This window comes from Argentina silus, assembly GCF_951799395.1.
Source record: "Argentina silus genome assembly, chromosome: 19".
NCBI classification, from domain to species: Eukaryota; Metazoa; Chordata; class Actinopteri; order Argentiniformes; family Argentinidae; genus Argentina; species Argentina silus.
In genome coordinates, this window is record NC_139673.1 from 8,418,940 (window position 1) to 8,442,698 (window position 23,759).

General features: G+C 45.4%; 1 protein-coding gene across 4 annotated transcripts in view; it reads left to right on the top strand.

Moving 5' to 3' along the window:
• nfat5b (nuclear factor of activated T cells 5b) overlaps positions 1-23,115 on the top strand; it is a 36,532-nt gene extending 13,417 nt beyond the window's left edge. The window contains exons 1-14 of one of the 4 annotated variants that reach the window (XM_083691131.1): positions 127-215; positions 3,288-3,410; positions 13,580-14,234; positions 15,473-15,662; positions 16,293-16,483; positions 16,641-16,813; positions 17,863-17,997; positions 18,119-18,171; positions 18,860-18,992; positions 19,685-19,762; positions 19,888-19,988; positions 20,114-22,106; positions 22,380-22,636; positions 22,934-23,115. In XM_083691131.1, the coding sequence (XP_083547257.1) occupies positions 3,353-3,410; positions 13,580-14,234; positions 15,473-15,662; positions 16,293-16,483; positions 16,641-16,813; positions 17,863-17,997; positions 18,119-18,171; positions 18,860-18,992; positions 19,685-19,762; positions 19,888-19,988; positions 20,114-22,106; positions 22,380-22,618 (3,999 nt within the window). In that variant the 5' untranslated portion in view covers positions 127-215; positions 3,288-3,352 and the 3' untranslated portion in view covers positions 22,619-22,636; positions 22,934-23,115. Of the gene's footprint in view, positions 1-126; positions 216-3,287; positions 3,411-6,269; positions 7,093-12,874; positions 12,938-13,579; positions 14,235-15,472; positions 15,663-16,292; positions 16,484-16,640; positions 16,814-17,862; positions 17,998-18,118; positions 18,172-18,859; positions 18,993-19,684; positions 19,763-19,887; positions 19,989-20,113; positions 22,107-22,379; positions 22,637-22,933 lie in introns of those variants that run through there. The other 3 variants (XM_083691132.1, XM_083691129.1, XM_083691130.1) reach the window with 3 other exon arrangements.
• Positions 23,116-23,759: the final 644 nt, after the last annotated feature.

The following is a 23,759-nucleotide window of genomic DNA, read 5'->3' on the forward strand; positions in this document are numbered from 1 at the left end:
TGTGCATGCTCTGTTTTCTCCTCTCATGAGAGGAGAGAGAAGTCTCTGATGAAGAGCCCTGGTCCTTGTTGCTATGGAGTCCCTGGCAGCTCTCCTGTATGCTTGGTTGTAAACAGATCAGGAGTGTTGTAAATAGCTCTCTGCAGGTGGCAGCCCTGTGGGTCTGTGTCTCTGCCTGGGTAAGCCATCAGATCGTGCTGCTGGGGATTGCGAAGGTGAGCCTGTTCTTGTCCTTCTTAATCCCTCTTTGTTTAGCGGTGTCCCACCACAGTGTAGCCACCCTGCACCTCCTCCTCCTCCTCCTCCTCCTCCTCCTCCTCCTGCTCTGACTGTTTGTGTGTTTTCCTCATTTGGCTCCGTTTCTGCTTGGCAAGAAACGGAGCCCCCCCCTCCCCTCCCCCACCACCACCTCCATGACAATGTTACCATCACCAACCTGTTGGACAAGCTGACAGAGAGAAAACCGTCTCTTAACACTGTAAACAAGACAGGAGGGTGGAAGAGGTGGAGGGGAGGAGAGGAGGGGGATGGAAGGGGGGTTAACAGCCACTACTCAGCCAAAAAAACAGTGCCACGCCCCAGGTGCCAGGGCTAGTAAGAGCAAGCAGCAGGAATGTGAGGGAAATGAATGGGAGTATAAGTCCTGCCTTTCACATGGTGAGTTCTCTCTCTCTCTCTCTCTCTTTCTCTCTCTCTGTTTTCACCTTCAGTCCTCCTTTTGAGCTGTATAAACTGAACACATATGGAAGTCAGAGTTTTGCTATGATATTTGAATTATATTTAACATATGTTTGTGTGGAGTTTTTGGAAACTAACTTAAGGATCAATCTTTTAAACATCTGACAGTTATGCAAACATAGGCCCAAATTGTAAATTGTGTGTCAGGCTATTGTACATTCACCATGACATGTACACCGCAGTTAACAGTGCAACCGGCTCTTCTTTCTTTATAAGAAACGAGGTAGCCAGGGATCCCATCCCTGGCCCACCATGTCTATGTAAGCAGATCAGGTCAAAATCAACATCATAAATTCCGTGTCTGAACTGTGAAATCCATTGTGATTGGTCTGCAGGTTTATCTCGTAGCAAGAGGTTTGACTGAGCCTCAGCGGAAGAAAGGAAATGAAAAGCTATCCCCGTCTTAATCTCATTTGATCACATTCACAGCACAGCAAAACAGGGCGCTTGAGTCTAAATTTTTGTCCGAATTGAAGCATCCCATGATATTGAGTCAAAGTGTTTATTTTGCCGGTTAATGGTATTGACTCTGTTTTTCTTTTCCCCGATGGAAAACGGGAAAGTGTGTCTTGCGTTGTGAAAAGCAAGCACTGTGCTCTGTTTGAGAGGGAGGAAACTATGCTGCAGAATAGGAATGTTCAGTCTTTATAAAGTGCTAGGCCTGTGGAAACACTTTGAACAGGCCAGCCACTGATTGGAGAGCAGTGCTCGGAGAGCAGAGTACATATTTTCTGTCTGTGCGGTCTGCAATCTGTTTACTGGACGGGCCCCGCGCGCTGCGCACATGTTCCCGCATGTGCACGAGTCAGAGAGCCCAGGGAGGACTGGTAGAGAGGGAGAGAGAAGGAGAGAGGGGGAGAGAGAGAGAGAGAGAGACTCAGAAGAGTTTAGCACATAAGCAACAAAACCACACCAGGCCCCCTTGTGCTGCTGCAATATGTTGCTAGTTGGAGGCGTAGGAGTTTGTCCAGGTCCCTCTGTGGGAAACTGTGTTCCCATCCAGACTGAGCAATGTGTGACTAGTAGCCTGTGGGCTGGTTCCAATGGGTCCGTCCCAGTCCCAGGTTTGTCTGTGCTGTAGTAGACAGCCAGTCGTAACAATGGGAGGGTTAAGTATCTGATACACACACCAAACCCTGGGACTCAGCTGCAAGTAATTAAAGCTGGCAGTTGGCAGAGAGTCAGGCGACTGTAATGGCCGCTGTAAGTTCATACCATAATATTTGGATGATGAATAGGGGCTCTGGTAGTAAAAATGTTGTCATGTTGTTGACCTAAGGCTTTCTAGCTCCCCTTGCTATGTCCTGTTAGCCCTGGGGGGGGCGGGTGGGTGTGTGTGTGTGTGTGTGTGTGGCGGGGGGGGGGGGGGGGGGGTGTAAATCATTCTCTCTCCTGTAATAAGATCTGAAACGGCACTTGTTGTCATGCCAGGTTTTTTCGCCTTGACCTGCGTAGCCTGGCTAGGCCTATTATTTTTTCATACCAGCCGGTTCTCCCTGAGGTGCAATGGGCCTGGTTACCTTCTCAGGTTGGAGAGTTATATGGTCCTCTTTAGAGAAGTCCTCCGCAGGCGATTCTTTCAATTGGAGCTTGACACAGCTGCAGTGGATCCATTAAGATGGATTCATATTCATCAGCTCATTCATGAAGGGAAAGAATTTTTTCCGAGTAAAAGACGTGTAAGGGATCCACATGGGCTATTCAAGTACATTAGGACTATGCACTGTAGGGCACCAACGATGACTGGCCAGGATAATTCAACGCAAGGCGATATTTCGTGCCAACCCTCTACCATAGATAGTCCCGTTTAAATAGAGGGAGTGTGAACTGGTGGCCGCCATCGAAAGTGCCAGTCACCTCCCTTCCTCCACACCCCTCGGTTTGCAGAGCGTTGCTCATCAGCATACTAAACATGGCTCGAGGGCATTGTGCTCTTGTTCCCTGAAAATAGCTCCCTGGCATCTTGGAAGGGGGGGGCACTGGGTAGACTCGTCCCAGTCCCAGCCTGGCCCCTGGCTGGCACACGTAGGGCTGGGCGGTGGGTGGTGGTCGGTGGGCAGTGATGTGGGCAACAGCTGGGCCATGGAGACACGGCAGGAATCTGGGCTGAGGCTGTATTTATCACTGGCCTCATAAACCTCTTTGGCATTTTCCACACTGGTGGCCAGGGAGGACAACAATGCCCAGGCCTGGTAAAGAGTCACAGGCCAAAGGCATGCAGCAGCATGATTATGAAAGGTACTTTTAGATTTTGGAAATGGCTCTTCTCGTATGTGATGCACAGTGGGAGCAGAGGATGTTCACGGAGCAAAACTCACCACATTCCTTGTCCTTTTGGAAAGAGGCGTTTGCTATATTTAGACGGAAGGAGGAACTGCAACTTTGCTGTATTTGAGCATGTCTTTTCTCACCTCGAAATAGCCTCCTCTACAGTTATACTGCTGACTAACCTGCAAGCAGAGAGATTACGAAAAACTCTTTCAACTCTTTTCCCTACAAAGGTACTCATCTCCTGACCTGACCGCTCCTCTATCTCCCTCTCTCCACAGAATCAGTGTATGACCTTCTCCCCAAAGAGCTGCAGCTGCCCTCCACTCAGCAGAACCCTGCAGCCATGAGCCAGAAGAGCGGCGGAGAGGCAGGTCCTCCCCCTTCAGCTGCCCTTGCCTCAGGTAAGCCCCTCCCCCTCTCCTCCTCTCTACTGCCTCCATGGTAACAGTGAGCAGTGCTGGTAAATGGTTCCATCCTGTTTCCTGGAGTCCAGCCCTTCTTTAGGCTACCTGCAAGACCATTTCAGCCACAGTAGGGGTTAGGCAGAAGCAGAACACAGTCTGTACCTGTAGGCTTACAGCACCTACATGCAGACAGAGAGGACAGCCAGCCAAAGCCAAGCCAACCCACCACTTTTCATACTATGTGTCCCCTCGCATGCGATGAAAAACACAGGCAAGAAGCTGCTGAAGACTGGAGTTATGAGGCCTTACTGCCCTCTCCCACGGGCGTCCTGCGGCCCTCAGCTAATGCCCTGCTCTGGCCAGCGGCCAGCCATCCCCGGGGGCGCTCGCTGCCTCGCTCACCTCTCTGAAGGCTGTGAACAACAGTTCCGTGAGGGATGGGAAATGCTCTGCTCCTTTTTGATTTGATGTTGTTTGGTGTGCATTTACCCTCACTTTTACACAGTGACCAATTCTATTTTTGCGGAGATGCAGAACTATGAGCAGCCTGCTGCATCACGATCTGTCTGGGGTTTCTTGTCAAAAACCTCCCAGCTCTGTTGTAATCAGCTCCAGGTGCAGCCCCCTTCTAGAACCCCCAAATTAGAGGGCTTGACTGAAAGTAGCAGTAGAAAAGCATTGCCTGGTTTAATGCTGACAGAGAATACAGACACAATAGGAAGGAACTAAACATCTGTTATTGTTACTGCATACACTCCAGGTGACATACAGGTTGAAATCAGATCAGAAAGATCTCCTAGCTCTTTTATGTGCTTTAGAATAGAAACCTAAAAAGGTGTTCCCATCAGGGCATAGGGACTATAAACGCATAAACAGAGGAGTGGACATTCCTTATCTCAATCGAAATCCAATTTAATTATCCCAGCTCAAGCATTGGCTAAATGAGTAAGCATATTTTTTGAGCTTGAGGTACTGTATGTCAAAGCAAAGTCCTGCTATCCATTCCTTGCTGGGAACACCGTGCCTTGCAGTTGGAGTCTAAGGAAACCCGTCTTCATTTCATGCCGTTGGAGCACTTTCCTGATTCTTTGGATATCGGCTAAGACCTACAAAGTCCCTATTTTAATTGGCTGCCTGAATGGCCTTTGATAGGGCAGCCCCAGTCTATTTGGGGGGTCACTAAACTCTGACATGTAAAACCATAGGAAAGCAAATTACCAATTCAATTCACAGATTTGTGAAACTAAAACCATCTCTCTTTGGGACGAGGCACACGTCAGAAGCTGGGTACAAAACCATTTCGGTACTGCTCACAAAAGCATTGTTTGTGATCCAAAATTGTTAAACAATTGAGTGATATTTCTTGCCAAACTTCCGAAATATCACTAACTGTTTACGTATGTGTTTTGCAGCTATTTAATAGCCAATATATTGTCACACCTTTATTTACCATGAATAAATCTACTGACACCTTTTATCAGTCTGTGTAAGGGTAAATGACATTGTAGTTACACATGAGAACTGCAGAAAAACACCAACACTGAAACCAGCATGTGTGCAACTGTGTGACTGTTTTATTAACACTATATTCCTTTAGTCACAACAACATTGATCTCACTCAGAGTGGTATTCAAAGGAAGGGAAAAGAAACAAACAAAATACCCTTTTTTTTCAGGTCAAATTTGTCACCACATGGAAATTCCAAATGCTATTCACTTTTAGTTCTTTTTACTCTGCCCCCCTTACCAAAGTGCCCAGGCTTAGAGTGAGTTTCAGTAGAACCAGAAGTCTGTTGCCTTTGGACATCAGTGCCTCACTGCAGCCAATTGCAGCCCTCTGACGAGGCGGGACATACTGGCTGTAGCTGGAGGAAGGTGAAGTATTTTTCAGTTTACATGAAATTTAATTTGGGACTGTAGGTTTCACTGCAAATTGGCCTTACTTCTCCTGGCTATCTCCTCTTCTTTTTACTTTTTTTGTAAACTTTTTTTATCCCCCCCCCAAATCTTTGGAGATGAAGTATTTGTTTTAACTATAAAGAAAAATACAAGAATTTGGTGTGACATTTAAATTGGGAGGGGGGGAGGGGCGTCTCTGTTAAATGAGGAGAGCTGTTGTTAATGTTCGATACAGCGGCTGTCCAGTGTCAGCAGTGCAGGTTAGCTTTTGTTTTTGGGTCACACCAGCCAATGTTGCCTGTCTCTTCAGCTCTGTGCTTAATGCTCATGTAGCTCAACCTTCCCTCCCTGTGTCCCTGTGCAGCCCCCTCTGGTTCACAATGCAGAGGAATCTCTCCTCTGGGGCTGCTGCTTTGGCCTTTACACCTGTACTGTACTGTGCTGGGCTATGCTATGCTATGCTGTGCTGGGCTGGGCTGTACTGTGCTGGACTGAGAGGGTGCATGCTGGCTGTGATATACCCTACTCCCACGTCCCACCAATCACCTACCTGCTACTGATCCTGCTATTCATAGCTTGGCCTATCTGTCACCACTACCCTGATGCCAGTGTCCTGTCCTTACAGTTTAGCTCAAACATGGCTGCACCATTCCTTGTCCCTGTCCTGTCCTTCTCCCACCCCACGCCTCCAACCTTAGGCCTTCATTTCCTTTGTCATGTTCCTCCCTCCCTCCTCTCAGCCTGACTGAGACATGGCTTAGTGGTGATGCAGCACTGCTCTGGGTTGGCGTTTACAGGTTTTTGTAGGTGCCATTTACTGTAGAAATGTCTGCTCATTTTTCATTCTGGAGTTTGTAAACTGTCTTGGACATAATTCATATCTGCTTTTACTTTGCTGATGTGGTCTCCCTTTTATTTATTTCTAATTGATGTAACCATGTTATTGATTCGCTTTTAGAAGTCTGAAATGAGCATGAATTATTAGTGATGTTGTCCGAGGTCAACGTTCTTTCTTGCCTTTCAGTCAGTTTTTGGGAAATAGTCTTTCAAAGAAAATAATAGCAGTCATGCCTTTTGCAGGCATGTTTTAGGGAGGTCATCATAACTAGTTGCACGCCATAGGAGTCTAAATTCAGTTTTAAGTGGGTAATTGCAGTTGGAGCCTTCATAGGTGTCGAGCCATTAGAGAGGGAAATATTGCTTTCGCTCAGTTTCACCTAGCCAATCTGTAGGAATTTCCTTCCAGTTCACACTTTCCCAGGCCAACCACTCTCCCACCCACTGGCCGCTGGCCGCACTGTTGGAGGCTCAGGGCTGGCCAGGGCCTGGTGGGTGGGGGGTCAAGCTCTGCATAGCCTCTGCATGAGTTTCAATTGAATATGCTTCTTTTTTTTTTTTCTTTTTTTTTTTTTTTTAATATAACAAGCTCTAAAGTTACACTCATCCCGTACATAGAGAAGCACATAACCATTAACAGCACCAACACACCTCCTACCAGCATACAGTACCTCAGCAATACATTGATACGTTCTCTTATCAAAGTACTCCACAAAATCGTTATGAAATGTTCTTCCCTTTTGTTTCACAAATATCCTGGAAATGCACAAAGTGAAATGTTGATTGGATGCAAGTTGTTTTGCTATTAATGAACTTAACTTGCATTTTAGCTCGGCCCCACAGGCATCGTGGTGGGTTGTGTGACTGTGTCTGTCTATCAGTAGTGAAGACTTTTAGTCCCATGGGCTCTTAACCCGTCAAAAATCACCCAGGTTGTCGAGTAGGTCGGTCCAACTTTAAGACTTCTTATTTCTTTGAATTTCCTTTTATTGAATTTTTTGCTACTTTTTTCTTTTTTTTATTGTATTGCAAATTAATTTTCGGTAACACTTGACATTCAGTTGACCCTATACCAGTGTATCAACACTGTAATTACACTAGTAACAACTAGTAACAACATTGTATTAACATGTTGTCATAGTAATCACATTAATTACTATGCAATTACAAAGCAATATGTATACTATACTAATAATAATATACTATACTAATGATACAGTGCCTTCAGAAAGTATTCAGACCCCTTCACTTTTTCCACATTTTGTTGTGTTAGAGACTCAATTTTAAATGGATTAAATTAAAAGAATTTGCCATCAATCCACACACAATATCCCAGAATGACAAAGCAAAAACACGTTTTTTGAAATTTCAGTACATTTATTAAGATTGAAATACAGAAATACCTCATGTACATAAGTATTCAGACCCCCTATGACACTCTTAAAATTAGATAAAATGCAAAAATGTCATCAACAAATCACTCAATAAGTTGAGTTGAGTCCATCTTAATGCAAGGATAATAGTTCACATAATTTTGGAATGAATATCTTATAGGGTCTCTGATTTGCATAGGAATCAATTACACACTGTGTTGATTAGGATGTCATGACCAACTCAGCAAATTTCATAATTTTCTCTTGGTCCTGACAAACTCCCCAGTCCCTGCCGGTGACAAACATACCCATAACTTGATACAGCTACCACTATTCTTCACACGAGAGATGGTGCGTAAACTGCATTGCATGTGCTGGATTTGCACCAAACTTAATGCTTTGTAGTAAAACCAAATAAACACATTTCCAGCCACTTTCTTTTCTGTGTCACTTGAATTCATTGTTGCAAACACAATTGTGCATATGAGAGATTATTTTCCATTCAGGGATTCTTTCCACTCTGGTAATAGACCAATTTTGTAGAGTGACTAAGATGATGTTGTCCCATCGACTGTGCTTTTTCCTCCACCAGGCCTCAGGGTCGCATTCCTGAGCAGTTTTGTTCCTCTCCATTTGCTCAGTTTGTAATGACAACCTGATCCACACAATGTGTGTAATTGATTCCTATGCAATCAGAGACCCTATAAAAAACAGATTTTTTAATTTTTATTAATTCCAAAATTACGTTAACTATTATCAAAATAAGATGGACTCAATTCAACTTATTGAGTGATTTGTTGATGACATTTTTGCATTTTAGCTAATGTGTCATAGCAAAGGGTCTGTATACTTATGTACACAAGGTATTTCTGTATTTGAATTTTAATAAATTTACTGAAATTTCAAAAAACTTGTTTTCGCTTTGTCATTCTGGGGTATTGTGTGTGGATTGATGCCAAATTCTTTTAATTTGATCCATTTTAAATTGAGTCTATAACACAACAGAATGTGGAAAAAGTGAAGGGGTCTGAATACTTTCTGAAGACACTGTATATGGAACAGCATGAAAATACAACTACTACTCTGGTAAAGGGGCAATTTAATGTAAAGAGTCACCATATTTTCTATGTCTCTGAAAAGTTTTGTCTCTGAAACTTTTAAATGTAAACTTTTTTGTGGAACACAGTGTATTAGTGAATTAAGGGTGGGGTTAGGGCTTCGGGTATTAGTGAATGAAGGGGTGGGGTTAGGGCTTCAGGCTTGGGTTAGGATGGAACATGCAATGAACCCAGAGGTGGAGGCATGGCTCTCCTAGTGACTTGTAACTGGACTGTCTTGCTATGCAAAACACGACTACTGCATGTGCAGTAATCATTCAGTTAATTTTCAAAAAGGTTTCTTCTTTTTATCATGACTACACTGTAATAAATTCAGTCAACTGGAAGCCCATTGCCTCCATCTGCTGGGAATATAATAATCACATAGGTTTGAAGAGTTTGGTGATTTGCAGCTACTTTGACCTTTTTAAGACTATTAGCAGACTTGATTTATTACTAAATACTTGCCCCAATAGGTGTAAGTGTATACCATTGTGAAATCTTAATCATCCAGAATCACTAGGACTTAATCATTAAAGAAATTGAATGGATATACTAACATTTTACACACGGCCTAAACATATTTGTATTCATAATTCACAACAAAGCCTTAAAGATGATATAGGAGCCATTCACTAGCTTTAACTTATCTAAAGTCTGTGTTCCTCTTTGTGTCTGTATGGCAACTAAACCTCAGCGTAATTATACACAAAGTCTTCTACCTTTTGTCCACCGTGTCCCCTTTGAATATTGAGTTGCAATGCATTTCTTAACCAGGCTGTTATGCACAAACAGAGCAGCTGACGACTCAAATTTCAAACAGGCTCCTGAATCTCTGCCCTTTAAGGCACTGGCAGCCATGTTGGTGATTTCAGCTGTCTTACTGGCCGGCTGTCTGTTTCTGTTGGGCATGGATGGGCTTCTGTTGAAGAAGGCTTTCTCATGATCACCTGGTACTGCTGAGCCCTTCAAGGTTGCCAGATAAACTGCACTGTTTGCAGGTATAATCGTATCAATATCAAAAGGTGAAACCAGGCAATGGTAGAAACCAGGCAATGCTTTGACTTTAAAAGTTAAACCTCACATACCTCGAAATACTTGAGGTATTGAAAGTGAACTAATAAGGTTTGACATCTCTCTTCAGGAGCCTGCAAGAGAAGAAGGACTATGTTTTTCTGCATAATTGGGTTATAGGGATATGGATGAGATGGCCCGAAGAAGAAATAAGATATTCAATAAATCTCATAGTGTAGTAGGCCCACTTTGTAATAAATAGGATACTTGATACATTGGCTTCTGGATTTGTGCTTTATTTTGGTTTTGGTCTGCACCAGGCTTTAGACTTGGCACAAGACTGCCTTTTTGTCTTTTTAAAGCATCTGCTCATCATTTACAGTCAGGCATGTACAGTAAACGCATTACCTAGGACTAGGAATTAAACCACGGGAGGTGAGCGGTGTTTCACATGTTCCTTGTAATAATGGTCTCTTGGTGTGGTCAGACAACATTCTCCTGCGATAAATGAAGCTTCCGGATTCCATCATTTACTCCCTGGATAAAGTGATGCAGAGATGCGGCCCTCGTCGTTTCTCTCCCTGCTGCCCCTGGGTTTTCTCCTCTCTAAAACCTGGCTGCGTTTTAAACAAACAAACAATCTTGCCTGTTTAGGCTAGGAGTCTAATGGGGCCATGCTGGAGGGAGGGAGACTTTAGCCTACTGCTCCACAGTATAGGCCAAAAGCAGAGGGAGGGATTTAATTGACCTCCTCAGCGCTTGCTATCCTTGTGTTATTACATAGGCCTAGTTGTCGTTATTTTCATAATACCCACAGTAAAAAAAAATAGGCTAGATTCCCTCTCTCCGTCTCAGGAGAGACAGCAGGGCATAAACGGGCAGTTGTTTGAAATGTACACAAGGCACTGATGGGACGATTTACTTAGGCATATTTGCCAATGTACAGTAGTCTACAGAAAGCTTTTAGGCCATATAAATTAGTCAGTAGGAGGGCCCAAACTAAGAGCAATGGACCTTTACAAAGCTGGAGGGGTTTTCTGGAGTGGATTTGTTTGAGGACTTTGTTTCTCTGGTTTCTGAGAGTGTTTTTAAGTGTGTGTAAGAGGGGCTCAAAGTGGCTGCAAATCATTCACTGTGGTTCCAATTTAAATAGGCCCTCATTTGTTAATGTCACTCTTTTACAAATCTGCATGATCAGCACATCATGAAATGTTTTTTTTTCAAAGGAAAGCATCCAATTTAGATTTATTCAATCTTAAGGGGAAAAAAAGTTATGTTATTAACCTTTAACTAGTCCCTCAGTGTTTCAAAACTGTTATCTTTTATTTCGATTTTATTTTAATTTTATATGACATGGTTGTGAAAATGGAACTTGTTATGTTGCATCCTGTGTAACTGTGGGATCTGCATGTGGGGTCTGTAGGGATCTTTCAGTCGGGATGATGGGGAGGCACCTTTTGGTGTCATGGAAAACAAATATCCCTCTTGCTTGATCCCAATCAAACTCAATTATTCCTATCTCTAAGTTAGTTTCTCATCCATTATCTGTTTGGTGAAATGGGTGTTTCCACCTGTAATCAAGTGAAATACTTTGTCTCTTATCTACTGCAGATCATGAGCACTTGGATTTTGGAATTAGCTAATTATCTTGATTTGGGTCATTTGGGCTTTGCAGAATAATTGTTCTGGATTTCCACATATTGAAGCATAATGCTGTACTTTTGGAAAGCATTCTTGTTGATTGGAGCACAACAATGGGCTACACACCTTTTCCATTTCTTCTATTCCTCATGGCGAAATTTCCAATAAATCCAAATCAGTGTAGCCATAAGAAATAATTAAACAAAGCATACGTTCTATGTACTTCAGCCTGTCATTGTCACCAATACAGTCATGATATCCATTGTATCCATTACAAAGCGAAATATTGTGTTATATTTCTGCGCTCAACTATTGTTCCTACGCGGTAGAGCATTTGGAATGGGAAAAGTGAGGGTGCATGTGGGAGGAATATTGAATGACTGGAACTTGTTCATAGACAATACACAACATTGGCATGAAGATATTCGTATGAGTCACAGACATCTGTCTAGCATTCCTTTTACCAATAGATAGCCAACTAATTTCATGGTCCTGAAGGCTTTTCTCTTCTGAATGAAGTGTTAGACTACCTCATCACACCTCTATATTGCTTACTTTTCATCAATAATATGGCCAGTATAGAAACTGAAATAATGTAACTTTTATATAGTTTGAAGTCAAAGATGCAGGTTTAGGCTACATACAACTCATAAACCTCTCAATAGCCAGCTGCTGTTTTCTCCTGCATACTCAGACTTAAAGAGATATTTTATATATTTAGCTACAGGATATTTTGTAGAGTTAGCTACAGGATGTGTTGTATATTTTCAGCTACAAGTTCTAAAAATGTGTGCTCACGAGCCAACACAAAGGGGCACCACGATGAGCAAAAGCTTATTTTGCAAAAGTCTGTTGGCCTTAAACTGAGGACTGCGTGGTCTAATGAGATGATAATATATTGATTCCCATTATATCATGAACCATACAGTCAACACTTAAGACAAAATGTGTATGTAAATAATTTGTGACAAAAGTCCTGTAGCATCTCTTTAAGCGCACGCCAAAGGCCTCCAAGGCTACTATCTCCACCTTACTATTAGCATTTACCAGCAGAGAATATCTTTTCTGGTAAATATTACATTTCCCCTATACTTGTGTAGTAACTGTAATTACAGTCTTATTACACAGGTATAGGTTCTTGGGGTACCTGAAACCTTTCTTTCGCTACCCCAAGTTATTGTTGCCTAATTATGCCAGTGAGACAAATGCTACAAAAGCCATCAATCTAGTTAGCCATCTGCAATCCACTTTCTTCCTGCACCATCTGCCTTGCATCATCTTCACTTTACCTGCTTTGAGGTACAATGTACTGTATCTTGCATCCAGTACCTGATAACTATATGAATGCTTTTGAAATGTAGGCCGAGTCAACATTTGCTGCCATCTCCATCCCTGACCCCTCCAATTGATGGCTGATAAAGATTGATTGGGTCTTTTTATTGGGTCAGAACATAGTTTTGAGCAGGAATAGGAAGAGAGACCCTTGATGACAGTTCCATTTTCACAAATACCTTTTTTTCAATATATTCCTTTGATTTGTTTCAAAATAAATTTAAATGTTCAGCTCTTATTGCTCATTCGCTGTCTCGTTTTTATTCCAGGAAGTTCCCTCTGAAGCAGGGAGTGTCTGCATATAAAATGGTCTGCAGTTCTCTGCTTCATAGGTCAGAAGCTTGTTTATCTTGTCTCTGTGGCTACGCTCAGTCCCAACTAAATTGTTTGAACCTGTATGAAAAAAAGCTCCAATTGGCACGCATCATCTTACACACCAGACAATCCTAATCTCCTCTGAATATTCCTCTACATGTAGATATACTGATACACCTGCTGAAAATCAACAAACACAGAACGATGGCACAAGAATTGGATTACCACACATTCTCTACCAGTCTTTTTTTTTCTTCTCTTTTTTTAGACTAATTTTGAAAGACTAGCTCCAAGTATCAATTTAAAATAAGTAGATATTCATGTCAAAAGATTCATAACCGGGGCAAATGTGTATTTACATTTTGTCCAACATCGATGGACAACCCCTTTTTACACTTTTTTACAGTCCCAAAACACAAATACACACCCACACACACTCTCAGCCACACTTATGCATTAAAACACACACATGCACACACACAACATTATGATGCATTAAAAGAAAAGTGACAATTATAATTGGATGTTAAAAAAAAGAAGCAAGAAAAACAAAAAAACAAAAAAAAAACAATCATGCACAAATTTCGCTGCTTGAATGGGACTGCTAGCCAATGCTGGTTGAGAGGCCTTTATTTACTGTCTAATTGTATACACTGTAGATGCCACCACCGTCTCGTCTTCTATGACCATGGGAGGCCCCCGCAGTGCTTTTCCCACCTCTTCCAGCTCCACCATGCACTCCACTACCTCAGCCTCCGACCAGACCTCTGCTCACACAGGCAGCACCGCCACAGAGGAAGGTGTAAGTAGCAGAGTGGTGCCGGAGATGCTCGGCGCAGAGGGCGGGACTTGTGGGAGTGGCGGTGGAGGCAGGGCTGGCGGCGAGAAAGCAGGAGGGCCTGGATCCATAGGTGGAGGAGGAAGAGGGGTGGCGTCCCAGGAGGCTCTGCAGCACCACCAGATGACCCCCTCCAAGCGTCGGACGGTGCTGAACATCTCTCCCCCTCCGGAGGACCTGTTTGACGACAGCCGTATGTCCTGCCACGAGGAGCTGCTCCAGGACTCTGAGCAGAGCAGCAGCATCTGGATGGACGACTCGGCCTCCAACTTCAGCATCGTCAGCTCCAGCTCCTACAACGACAACACGGAGGTGCCCCGCAAATCTCGCAAGCGCACTCCTCGCCAGCGACCGGGGCCCAAGCCCGTGTCGGCGGAGGAGGCCAGCATGGACGTGTTTGATGCAGACAGCGCCAAAGGACCCCACTTCGTCCTCTCACAACTGAACCAAGACAGCAAGTCGTGCCCCAAAGGAAGGTGGGTGACACTGGTGTCTCTCTTTTATAGTGAAATATTTTCAACCTGTCTAGTACTGTTTACTTCCTTCTGGTCAGCAGAAGTTCTCTGTTCTCCTACACCTCGAGGTTTGTTCTTAAGTTTCAGTTCTCTGGTGGATCTTTTTCTGGATTTCAGTGACATTTAAGACTTGTAGGATGTTAGACAAATTGACTACATTGATGTATTATCCTGGTAGGCTTTAGTACTCACTCAAACCCACCATACAGTAGCTGTTTATAACTGTGATCAATATCCTCCTCTTTGTAGTATGTGCGATCCGAGATCCAGACCAGAACTATTCAATTCATTGCTTGCCTGATACAGTCTCCTGAGATTATTCCATACGTACTCCCATTGTTAGAGGAAGCGTGAGGAAATACGAACACTATACCACAAATGGAAATCACTGGCTCAACTTTTCCCTCACGCTTTAAGAAGAGCGGTGAGATCAGAGGCCAGGGAGGGGCAGGATACCACAGCACAAACAATGGTCAGCCATGGTGAATCACACTGAGCCTCTTTGAAAAGCCTTGAAAAAGCAGAGCGGATTAAATAAACAGATAAGTCTGAATGCCCTAAGAGGTTCGGATGGACTCTGCCTCTGTGATAGAGGGGCCTCCGAAACTCTCTGCATTACTGGGTAGTGTCACTGGAGAAACCATGGCAACTATAGAGGGATTTCTCGCTATTACTCCTGCTGCTCTCTAGTTCGAATAGCACCCTATGCTCCACACACACACATACACACATACACACACACACACACACACATACACTTTCGCTCTCTCAGAAATTTCCTGGTGGGGTCACGTCTTGGCTGGAACTTTGATAGTAAGTGGACAGCCTCCAAGTGCTGTCAAGCCCTCTTCCACAGAGAGAGGAAGCGTGGTGCCAGGGGTGGGACTGATCTTTACTCTCCTTAGAGGAATGAATACCAGTGGGAGTGGGGGGGGAGGCTACTGCCACTCAAGGCCAGACTGGGCCCCATCAGCCCCAGTGCCCAGTACAAGACTTCAGACAGGGCAGGGGGACAGTGCTGTGATTGAATGAAAGGAAATGGTCCCTACTTGCGATCTAGTGTATCGTAGTTAGTTAGGCGCTGTGTAGGGACACAATTCAACAACATCTACTGCCACAAACAATGAATACCCAGATCCAATGCAAGTTTTTAAGTTAAAATTCCAGTAAGGCCAGTAACTAACTAGCCTGTCTTGCAGTTTGTCAGATGTACCCCAGACAACCAATCACAAAGGCGGGGCCCTTTCGTGTCAGTTCCCTCAGAAGAGCGAGGGGAGGGATCTGAAGATCCTGGTCCAGCCCGAGACCCAGCACCGGGCCCGCTACCTGACCGAGGGCAGCAGGGGCTCAGTGAAGGACCGCACTCAGCAGGGCTTCCCCACCATAAAGGTAAGCCACAAACCAACAACCGGGTTAGGGGTGGTCTTGACGTCTGGGCCACTGGCTTTGTTTGTGGACAGTGCTCCGTACACAGAGTTCATATTTTGATATGATATTTTGAATACCCTTATCTGTCCTTGGGCAAACGCCCCCCCATCAGCTCACTCCTCACTCATTGTTGCAACACACCTCTTTATTAAGTAAACATGCGTCAGTAGTTCTGTGATTGTTTCAGCATCAGGCTTTGTAGAGACTTGTATGAGAGGTGATGGTAATGATCAACCCCCCAGGTGTGTTCTTGTTCTGTCAAATAAGGTTTTATAACCAGCTCTTACAACAGATCATGGGAGGCAGCATATATACCCCACCCAACGACAATGTTTGCTTGTCTACTGAGACCCCTCAGATGGCTTAAACATCTTACCAAGCAGAAAGTTATCAAATACAGTCATTATTACCCCTGTCTATTACTGATTGACATACTTTAACTACTCTTGGCTATGGACATACTTTAACTATACTTGCTCAGCACATTCAATATTTGAAAGATCCCTTCCCACGTACAGAAATAACGTGCTGCTGAGCAGATGTGCTATTTTCATGATGTGAGTGTTCTTTGTGCTTCCTTTTACTCTTCAGCTGGAAGGTGTGAATGAGGCAGTGGTGCTGCAGGTGTTCGTGGGTAATGACGCTGGCCGTGTGAAGCCACACGGCTTCTACCAAGCATGTAGGGTGACCGGACGAAATACCACGGCCTGCAAGGAGGTGGACATCGAGGGCACTACCGTCATCGAAGTGTCCCTGGACCCCAATAACAACATGACTCTAGCGTATGTACATATCTACGTGTCTACGTATGCAGCTACTTGTATATGAACTCGCAAAGACGGTACTATCCCTCTAAGTCATCCTCTGAGACTCTCCTGTTTCATTGGGGTGGGGGTTTGGAGGGTAGCCCTCCAGGCTGACAGCTGTGTGTCCCTGCAGGGTGGACTGTGTGGGGATTCTGAAGCTCCGTAACGCGGACGTGGAGGCTCGCATCGGCGTCGCCGGCTCCAAGAAGAAGAGCACGCGTGCCAGGCTGGTGTTCCGGGTCAACATCCCCCGCCCCGACGGCTCGCTGCTCACGTTACAGACCCCGTCGTCCCCAATCCTGTGCAGTGAGTGGCTCTGGGTTATTCATAGCATCTGCCCACCAGGGTTGTCCCAGGAACCCCAGTGATGTGTAGCACTGACACACATCACAAGGCAAAGTGTGGGATTAGGAGGAGGGATAAGGTTCATTCATGGTGGATTGAAGGAGAATGTAAAGTAGCTTGTGTGTCAGGAGAAGGATATTAATAATGACGAGCCATTGTTATCTAAATGATTGTGTCTTGTGATTCTGTCAACATACCATATTTGACAACATATTGCAGTTCTTATTCAGAGACGATGTGTACAAACTCCCAGACTCTTGTGTGCCTCCAGTTTTGGGCATAGGGCGTGGTTGGTTGGTTGCAGAGCGGCAAAAACAGGAAAGACTGCTCAGGGGCATAAGAACATGTATTTGTTGTGGATTTAGGAGCCTTGCTCCTGAGTGAGAAAGAAAGAAAGACGGAAAGAAAAGAGGTGTGGACTTCCATTGTTTGAAGAGAGCCAGAGTGCAATATTACTAGCAGAATATCTGGCCAGTATATAAAAAAAAAAGATTTGGGAATCTCTCATGGCGCCTACGTCCGTGTGTGTTGAGCTCTGTAGTGGTGGTGAGGGAGGCCTGTGGGAGCTGGGGGAGGGAGGAGGAGTGGTGGGAGGAGTCTGGGCTTGTTTATATCAACTTTTGGCATGTCTACTGTGAGAAAGAGGGGCACAGCACAGAGGTAGTATCAAGACTGAACCTCAATTCATTTTACTTGATAATGAACAGATACTGTGGGAATAAACCACACACACACACACACACACTTACTTTTTATTTGGCCAGCTCACATTTTTCCCGGCAATGCAATTAAAGCACAATTACCATCTCCCTAAGATTACATGTGCCCCTTCCAGGAAATCACAAGGTAGCCTTGAGCAATTGGTTTAAGCTTTTCTGTTGGCACCCACTGGTTCCTCTCCGAATTGATGCCAGCAGTTCTGGGGGTAGAGAGAGGGTAGATCACGCAGAACAGAGAACTAAGCTGTGTTTGTCTAAAGAAGCCTGTGTGTGTTTGTGTCCTGTTCACAGCCCAGCCGGCGGGGGTGCCTGAGATCCTGAAGAAGTCACTACACAGTTGCTCGGTGAGGGGGGGCGAGGAGGTCTTCATCATCGGCAAGAACTTCCTCAAGGACACCAAAGTCATATTTCAGGAAAATGTATCAGGTACATATCATGTTTATTTATTTGTTGAAGTCCAGCTTCTGTCCTGCTTACATCATCATATAGCTTATGTTTATCTCTCTCCTCAATCTACCACTGACACTTAATCCTGTCTTCCCTCTAGATGAGAAGTCTTGGAAGGCAGAGGCTGATATTGACATGGAGCTGTTTCATCAGGTAAATAATGTGTTCTTGTGGTTATTGTTTGCCCCAAATGATTAATGCCAGTGATTAATGAGGTGATTAGATAAAAGCAGCCATTTCAGATTTGTACTGAAGGGGGGGTTTAGATGTAATCATCTTAAATTGCTGCTCACTCAAGGCTTTGAGTGGCCTCATTGTGTTGTGACCTAATTACTCCAAGCCGCAGTGGTTCTACCAAGTGTGTCTCAACAGCCTTTTAGAAACCTTTGCCCTTGAGAACAAAAGGGACAGAGTTAAGCACGCTAAGCTTCTGTCATAAAGTTTGTCTGAACCCTGAGGTGTTAGACATCTTTTCCCCCTTTATTTCCTTAGCAATTCCCGTAATCATGCATGTTATGCAAATCCGTCAGACCTTTTTTACGAGTCAGCAAATATGAAAGGTTTGACATGTCTGAACCAGTTCAGTGGTTTCTATGACGTTTGGTAGCCGGGCCAAGTTTACGTCCCTTGTGGCTTACTTTCTCACGTCTTCTATACACTGTGCTGACTATGCTTATCTCTTTCATCTTCCCCAGTTTGCATTTGTATATGTCAGAAGAGGCAGGCTGATGCATGATTGCCCTTAGTCTTGAATGATCATTCTGAGAACAGGCCCATTCTGTACATTCTGGTCAGCTAAGTGGATTAGTCTGGAAGAAGTCTCTCTTAATTTTCTCCTCAGAATCACCTGATAGTGAAGGTTCCTCCGTACCAGAACCCAGCCATCAGCTCTGCTGTGTGTGTGGGGATCTACGTGGTGACCAACGCCGGACGCTCCCACGACGTGCAGCCGTTCACCTACACTCCAGAACCAGGTTTGTGGACCTGCCTTGTCCACACACAGTCGCTCTCTCTCGCTCTCTCTCGCTCTCTCTCTCTCTCTCTCTCAGAGCAAAACCTCTTCTCTCTCACTTCCTCTACTATTATTATTCTGTTACCACTACTTATCACCACTGCTATTATGACCATTACTGTCCCTACTACACCTCAGACCTCCAACTAGATGAATTGGAGGAATCCTCTAGCCTGCTATGAATACCTCATTACCCGGTACAGGAAACCATGCCCACTCCTAAACAGAGACATATTTGACCCCTCCTTTTGTCTGTCATCAAAAGTGTCCTTAGGGCACTGTGGCACGCTCTGTGAACGAGGGAGCCGGACGCTTTGAGAGAAAGGAACTAGAAACAATGAAACAAAACGTGGAAGTTGTGGATGATCTATCTGGAGAATCACACTACCCTTTTGTGTATACACTGAACATGATACTGGATTTGTCATTGCCCTTCACTCAGCAGTTAGTGCTTACAGTGCTCTTCCTCATTGTTGTTCCTTAATGAATGAACTATATACTGTATTATTTAGTTTCACAGGAAAATGTTTGTAAATGCAAAAACATACAGTACATACTGTATGTATAAACCTTGACCAATAGGAAACACCAGTAATCCCAGGTGATTTAGGGGCACATTACTCAATGGGTCTATCTGTCTTCATGATTTTGCAGCAAAAACAGTAGATGTTTCTGTGAAGAAAGAAGTCCCATCTCCAGGCAAGCCCTGCTCTTATGATGAACGAATGAAAGGTACCATGTCTCTCTTCAACACAAGTGTAGTATTGTGTGTGTGTGTGTGTGCGTGGGCTGAGACTGGTATCCTGGCTTTTAGATGACATTATCGTAACACTCTTTCTCTCATCTCACCCCTGTAGTTATTGATAGTGCCTTGATGCCCCCGATGTTGCCTCTTGTGAAAAGAGAAGAGGTCACTCCAATGGAGGTCTCCAACCACCTCCAGCAAACCATGTTCAAGGTGAGAGATCATCAGCCTTCTGTGATTATACATTTAAAATAATGGCATTTTAATTAAAATAATGCGAGATATCTAGAAACATGTTTTTAAGTGTAACCATTTCCATCCTTGTTTTGTTGTCTCAGCAGACCTCAGATGTCATGTGTCAGGCCGTGCAGAGCCTGGACATGAGTTCCAATCTTCCCACCAACAGCAACCCGTTCTCCAGCTCCCTGCCTCGGCCTGCTGGTGACCCTGACAAGCCCCAGACATCAGTCTTCACCAGCTCAGAGCCCCTGAGCACAATACAGAAGCAGGACATTGCCCCCAGTGGCTCCTTCCCAGTGCCTGCAGACTCTCTGCTCCAGCAGGGCTCTCAGCAGTTCCTGTTGGAGCCCAGAGAGGGGCTGGGGCAGGAGAGGCCAGGCAGCAACCCTGGGGCTGTGGGGAGGCTGTGTGGGGAGCCGGCACCCCAGCAGCACCAGCTTCCCATCTTCCCCCCAGACGAGGTGGCCCAGCTGGAGCAGGCAGTGAGACAACTGCAGGCCAAGGGCTACTGCAGCCTGCCGCTACAGGCAGAGAACACATTGGCCAAGCAGCAGCAACAACAACGGCAACAACAACAACAAATGCAACAACAACAAATGCAACAACAACAACAGCAAATTCAACAGCAACAGCAGATTCAACAACAACAACAAATTCAACAACAGCAAATTCAGCAACAGCAAATTCAACAACAACAGCAAATTCAACAGCAACAACAAATTCAACAACAACAGCAAATTCAACAACAACAACAAATCCAACAACAACAGCAAATCCAACAGCAGCAGCAGCAACAGCAGGTGCTGGAGAACCTGCAGCAGCAGCTGTTCCAGTCGCAGATCCCCATGCAGTGTGGCATATTTCAGGGTGGTTCTCGGGGTGAGAACACTGAGCAGCAGGGTTCTCCGCAGGGCATGGTGCAGAACCGTGGTTCCCTCTTCCAGCAGGCCCAACAACAGCAGCAGCAACAACAACATCAACAACAGAAACAGCAGCAGCAGCAAGCAGCACTCTTCCAACAAGCCAATGAGCTTCTCTCCATTCAGACCAACTTTCTCCAACAGACATCCTCACACCCCTCTCCACCCTTGTTCCACAACCCCAGTCCCCTGGCTGAGGCACAGGACCCACAGGGGGCGCTGTTCCACACTCAGAAAGCCTCGCCCACCCAGGAGCAGGTCCAGGTAGCTCTCTTCCAGAACACTTTGACAGTGCTGAGTGGGACCAGCCTCTCCCCTGACCAGCCTCCCTCTGCCCCCAGCCTCTTCCTCCCTCAGAGCTCCCTGCCCACTCAGCTCGCCGCCAATGGCGCCCAGCAGCTAGCCTTCCTCAGCGCCCTGCAGACCTCTGCTCCCGAGCCCCAGTCGGTGTTCCAGGCTCAGACGCAGCTCTCCCCCATCCAGCAGGGAACCCCTATGGAGCAACAGCAGCCCTCTCAACCACAGCCCCAGTCCCAGCCTCCCCAGCAGAACTCCATGTTCCAGAACATGTCACCTCACACACCCACCAACACCCTCTCTCCGAGCCAGCAGCAGCAGCAGGCTGGCCTACTGTTCTGCAGCAACCCCCTCTCCACCCCGGAGCAGCCCCCCAGCCTCCTCTTCAGCAGCCAGGGCCAGATGCCCCCCATGAGCAGCAGCAACCTGGCCTCCGGGGAGCCCCAGAACCCCTCTCTGCTGTTTTCCCAAGCCAGCATGGTGACGGTCAGCCAGCAGGAGCCCTCCGAGCCCATGGCCTTCCAGGACCAGAGTTCCGTGGGGAACCCCTCTGAGCCCCGGCAGCAGGGCCTCTTCCAGGAGCAGCAGCCCATGCAGCTGGTCCCCAGCTCCAACAGCGGCCCAGAGCAGCCCGTCACCCTCTTCATGCCTCAATCCAACATGGCCGCCATGCAGGTGCAAGGCGGCATGGCCCCCCAGGAGCTTCCGCAGACGGGGATGTTTGCCACGCAGAATGGGGTGGCGGGCCTGCAGACCACCACCTCCTCCCCGGTGCAGCAGCCAGGGTCTCTGTTCCAGGCGGCCGTCAGCGGGACCCTCAGCCAGCCTAGCCAGGCTCAGCAGCCTGGACTCTTCCTCTTTGGGATCCAGAACGGTAAAGATTTAGGATTATGATGATCTCTCTGCCCATGTCAGTTATACAAATCACTCAGTTTAATCAAATGACAACTTATGAAGTGGTGTTTATTGCAGATGTCTTCATTGATTTTTTTTATGGCAAAATGGAATTAGTTTTGCGTATGATTTATTTGTTTTTAAACCCTAGGGTCTAACCTTGAAATATCATGATCATATTCTTTAGAGGTTGGTCTTTGTGAGCTTTCTGGGCCTTAGTGAGTGACCTCCCTCCTCCTTCCTCCCCACACAGACTGCGGCCAGCTGATCAACACCCCTGGAACCACCCTGTCTGATCAGATCATTGCTATCAGCCAGTCTGGCCAGAACCAGAGAGAGAGTGATGCACAGATCCAGTCCCTGCTCAACCAGTCCTTGTCTGAGTCTGGGAACCTGCAGAACAGCATGACTGTCTCCCAGAACATGGAGAAGATTGATGACCTGCTGGTTAGTCTGCAGGAACAGGGCAACAACATGACTCGCTCCTACTAGACCTGCTAGGGGTCTCAGGTGGGTCCCCGACACTATCTAGCCATTTGAAATGTTGCTTAGTTTAAAACCACTGCTCTGTTGTTGTTCAACTTGAACATTTAAGGATTTATTGTTCAGTTTGAACATTTTGGGATTATTTTACAAAGTAGGATTAACAAAATGGCCAATTGGCTTGCAATTCGAGTTTTGGTTACACGGCATTAAACCAATGTTGTGAAATACCACCATGAGTTGTGAGGACACAAAAACATAGTTCCTGTGCATTTTGCATACTTTTGATGTCCTTTTAACTTTTGATATTCGTACCTCTTTTAGGAGCCCAGAGGATCCCCCATGTGGACAAGAATAGATGGCGGAAATGTTGAAACCAATTCAACGATGGGCTCCTGACCCAAGTTACATTTAGATCTCAGCTGGCTTCTTCTCCAAGGACAGTCTTCACGTAGATGCTCCCGATGTGGCACAGAGAAAGGTCCCAGTCATCCCTTGGACAAGGACCCAGATCTAGACTGGGGTGGGGTGGGGTGGTCTGGGGAGCATGGACCCTGGGGGGTGGGGTGGGGAGGGAGATGAGTGACTTCTTGTATAGCTTTGTGATGTATTTGGTAGCTAGCCCCGCCTACAGCTGTCAGTGGAACTCTCAGCTAGTCGCTTCCAGCTGTGAATGAAACATATCACACCATGTTGGAATGTTTGACTAACTCATCAGTTCTCAGTTCAGCACTTTGCAGTGTGGTTTTCTAACGATTGTTGGTGCAAGCTTGTATAGCATTCTGTGTACTCCAGGACCAGACTGTGTGGGCTTGCAACTGTTTTTAATGAATGTTGTCCTTTTTTATACCATATTTTAGGTAAATTAAATGTCAGAAGTAAACTACACAGTTCATGAAAATAACCCTTTTTTTAAGATATTTTGACATTTTGTTCCTTCCTTCAGCACTTTATGATGCTTTCCTTTGTGACCAGTTACTCTCTTAAGTTGACCTGCAGCTTTCTCCATGCATTCACTAGTCAGTTATGTCTCCCCTCCATGTTTACTGTGTGTACTACATCTCCTACTCCTTTATAACTCATGCATGTTGTTAAGTTGTTGACTTATATTTACTATATATTTTCTATATTGTTGGTTTCATGAAGTACC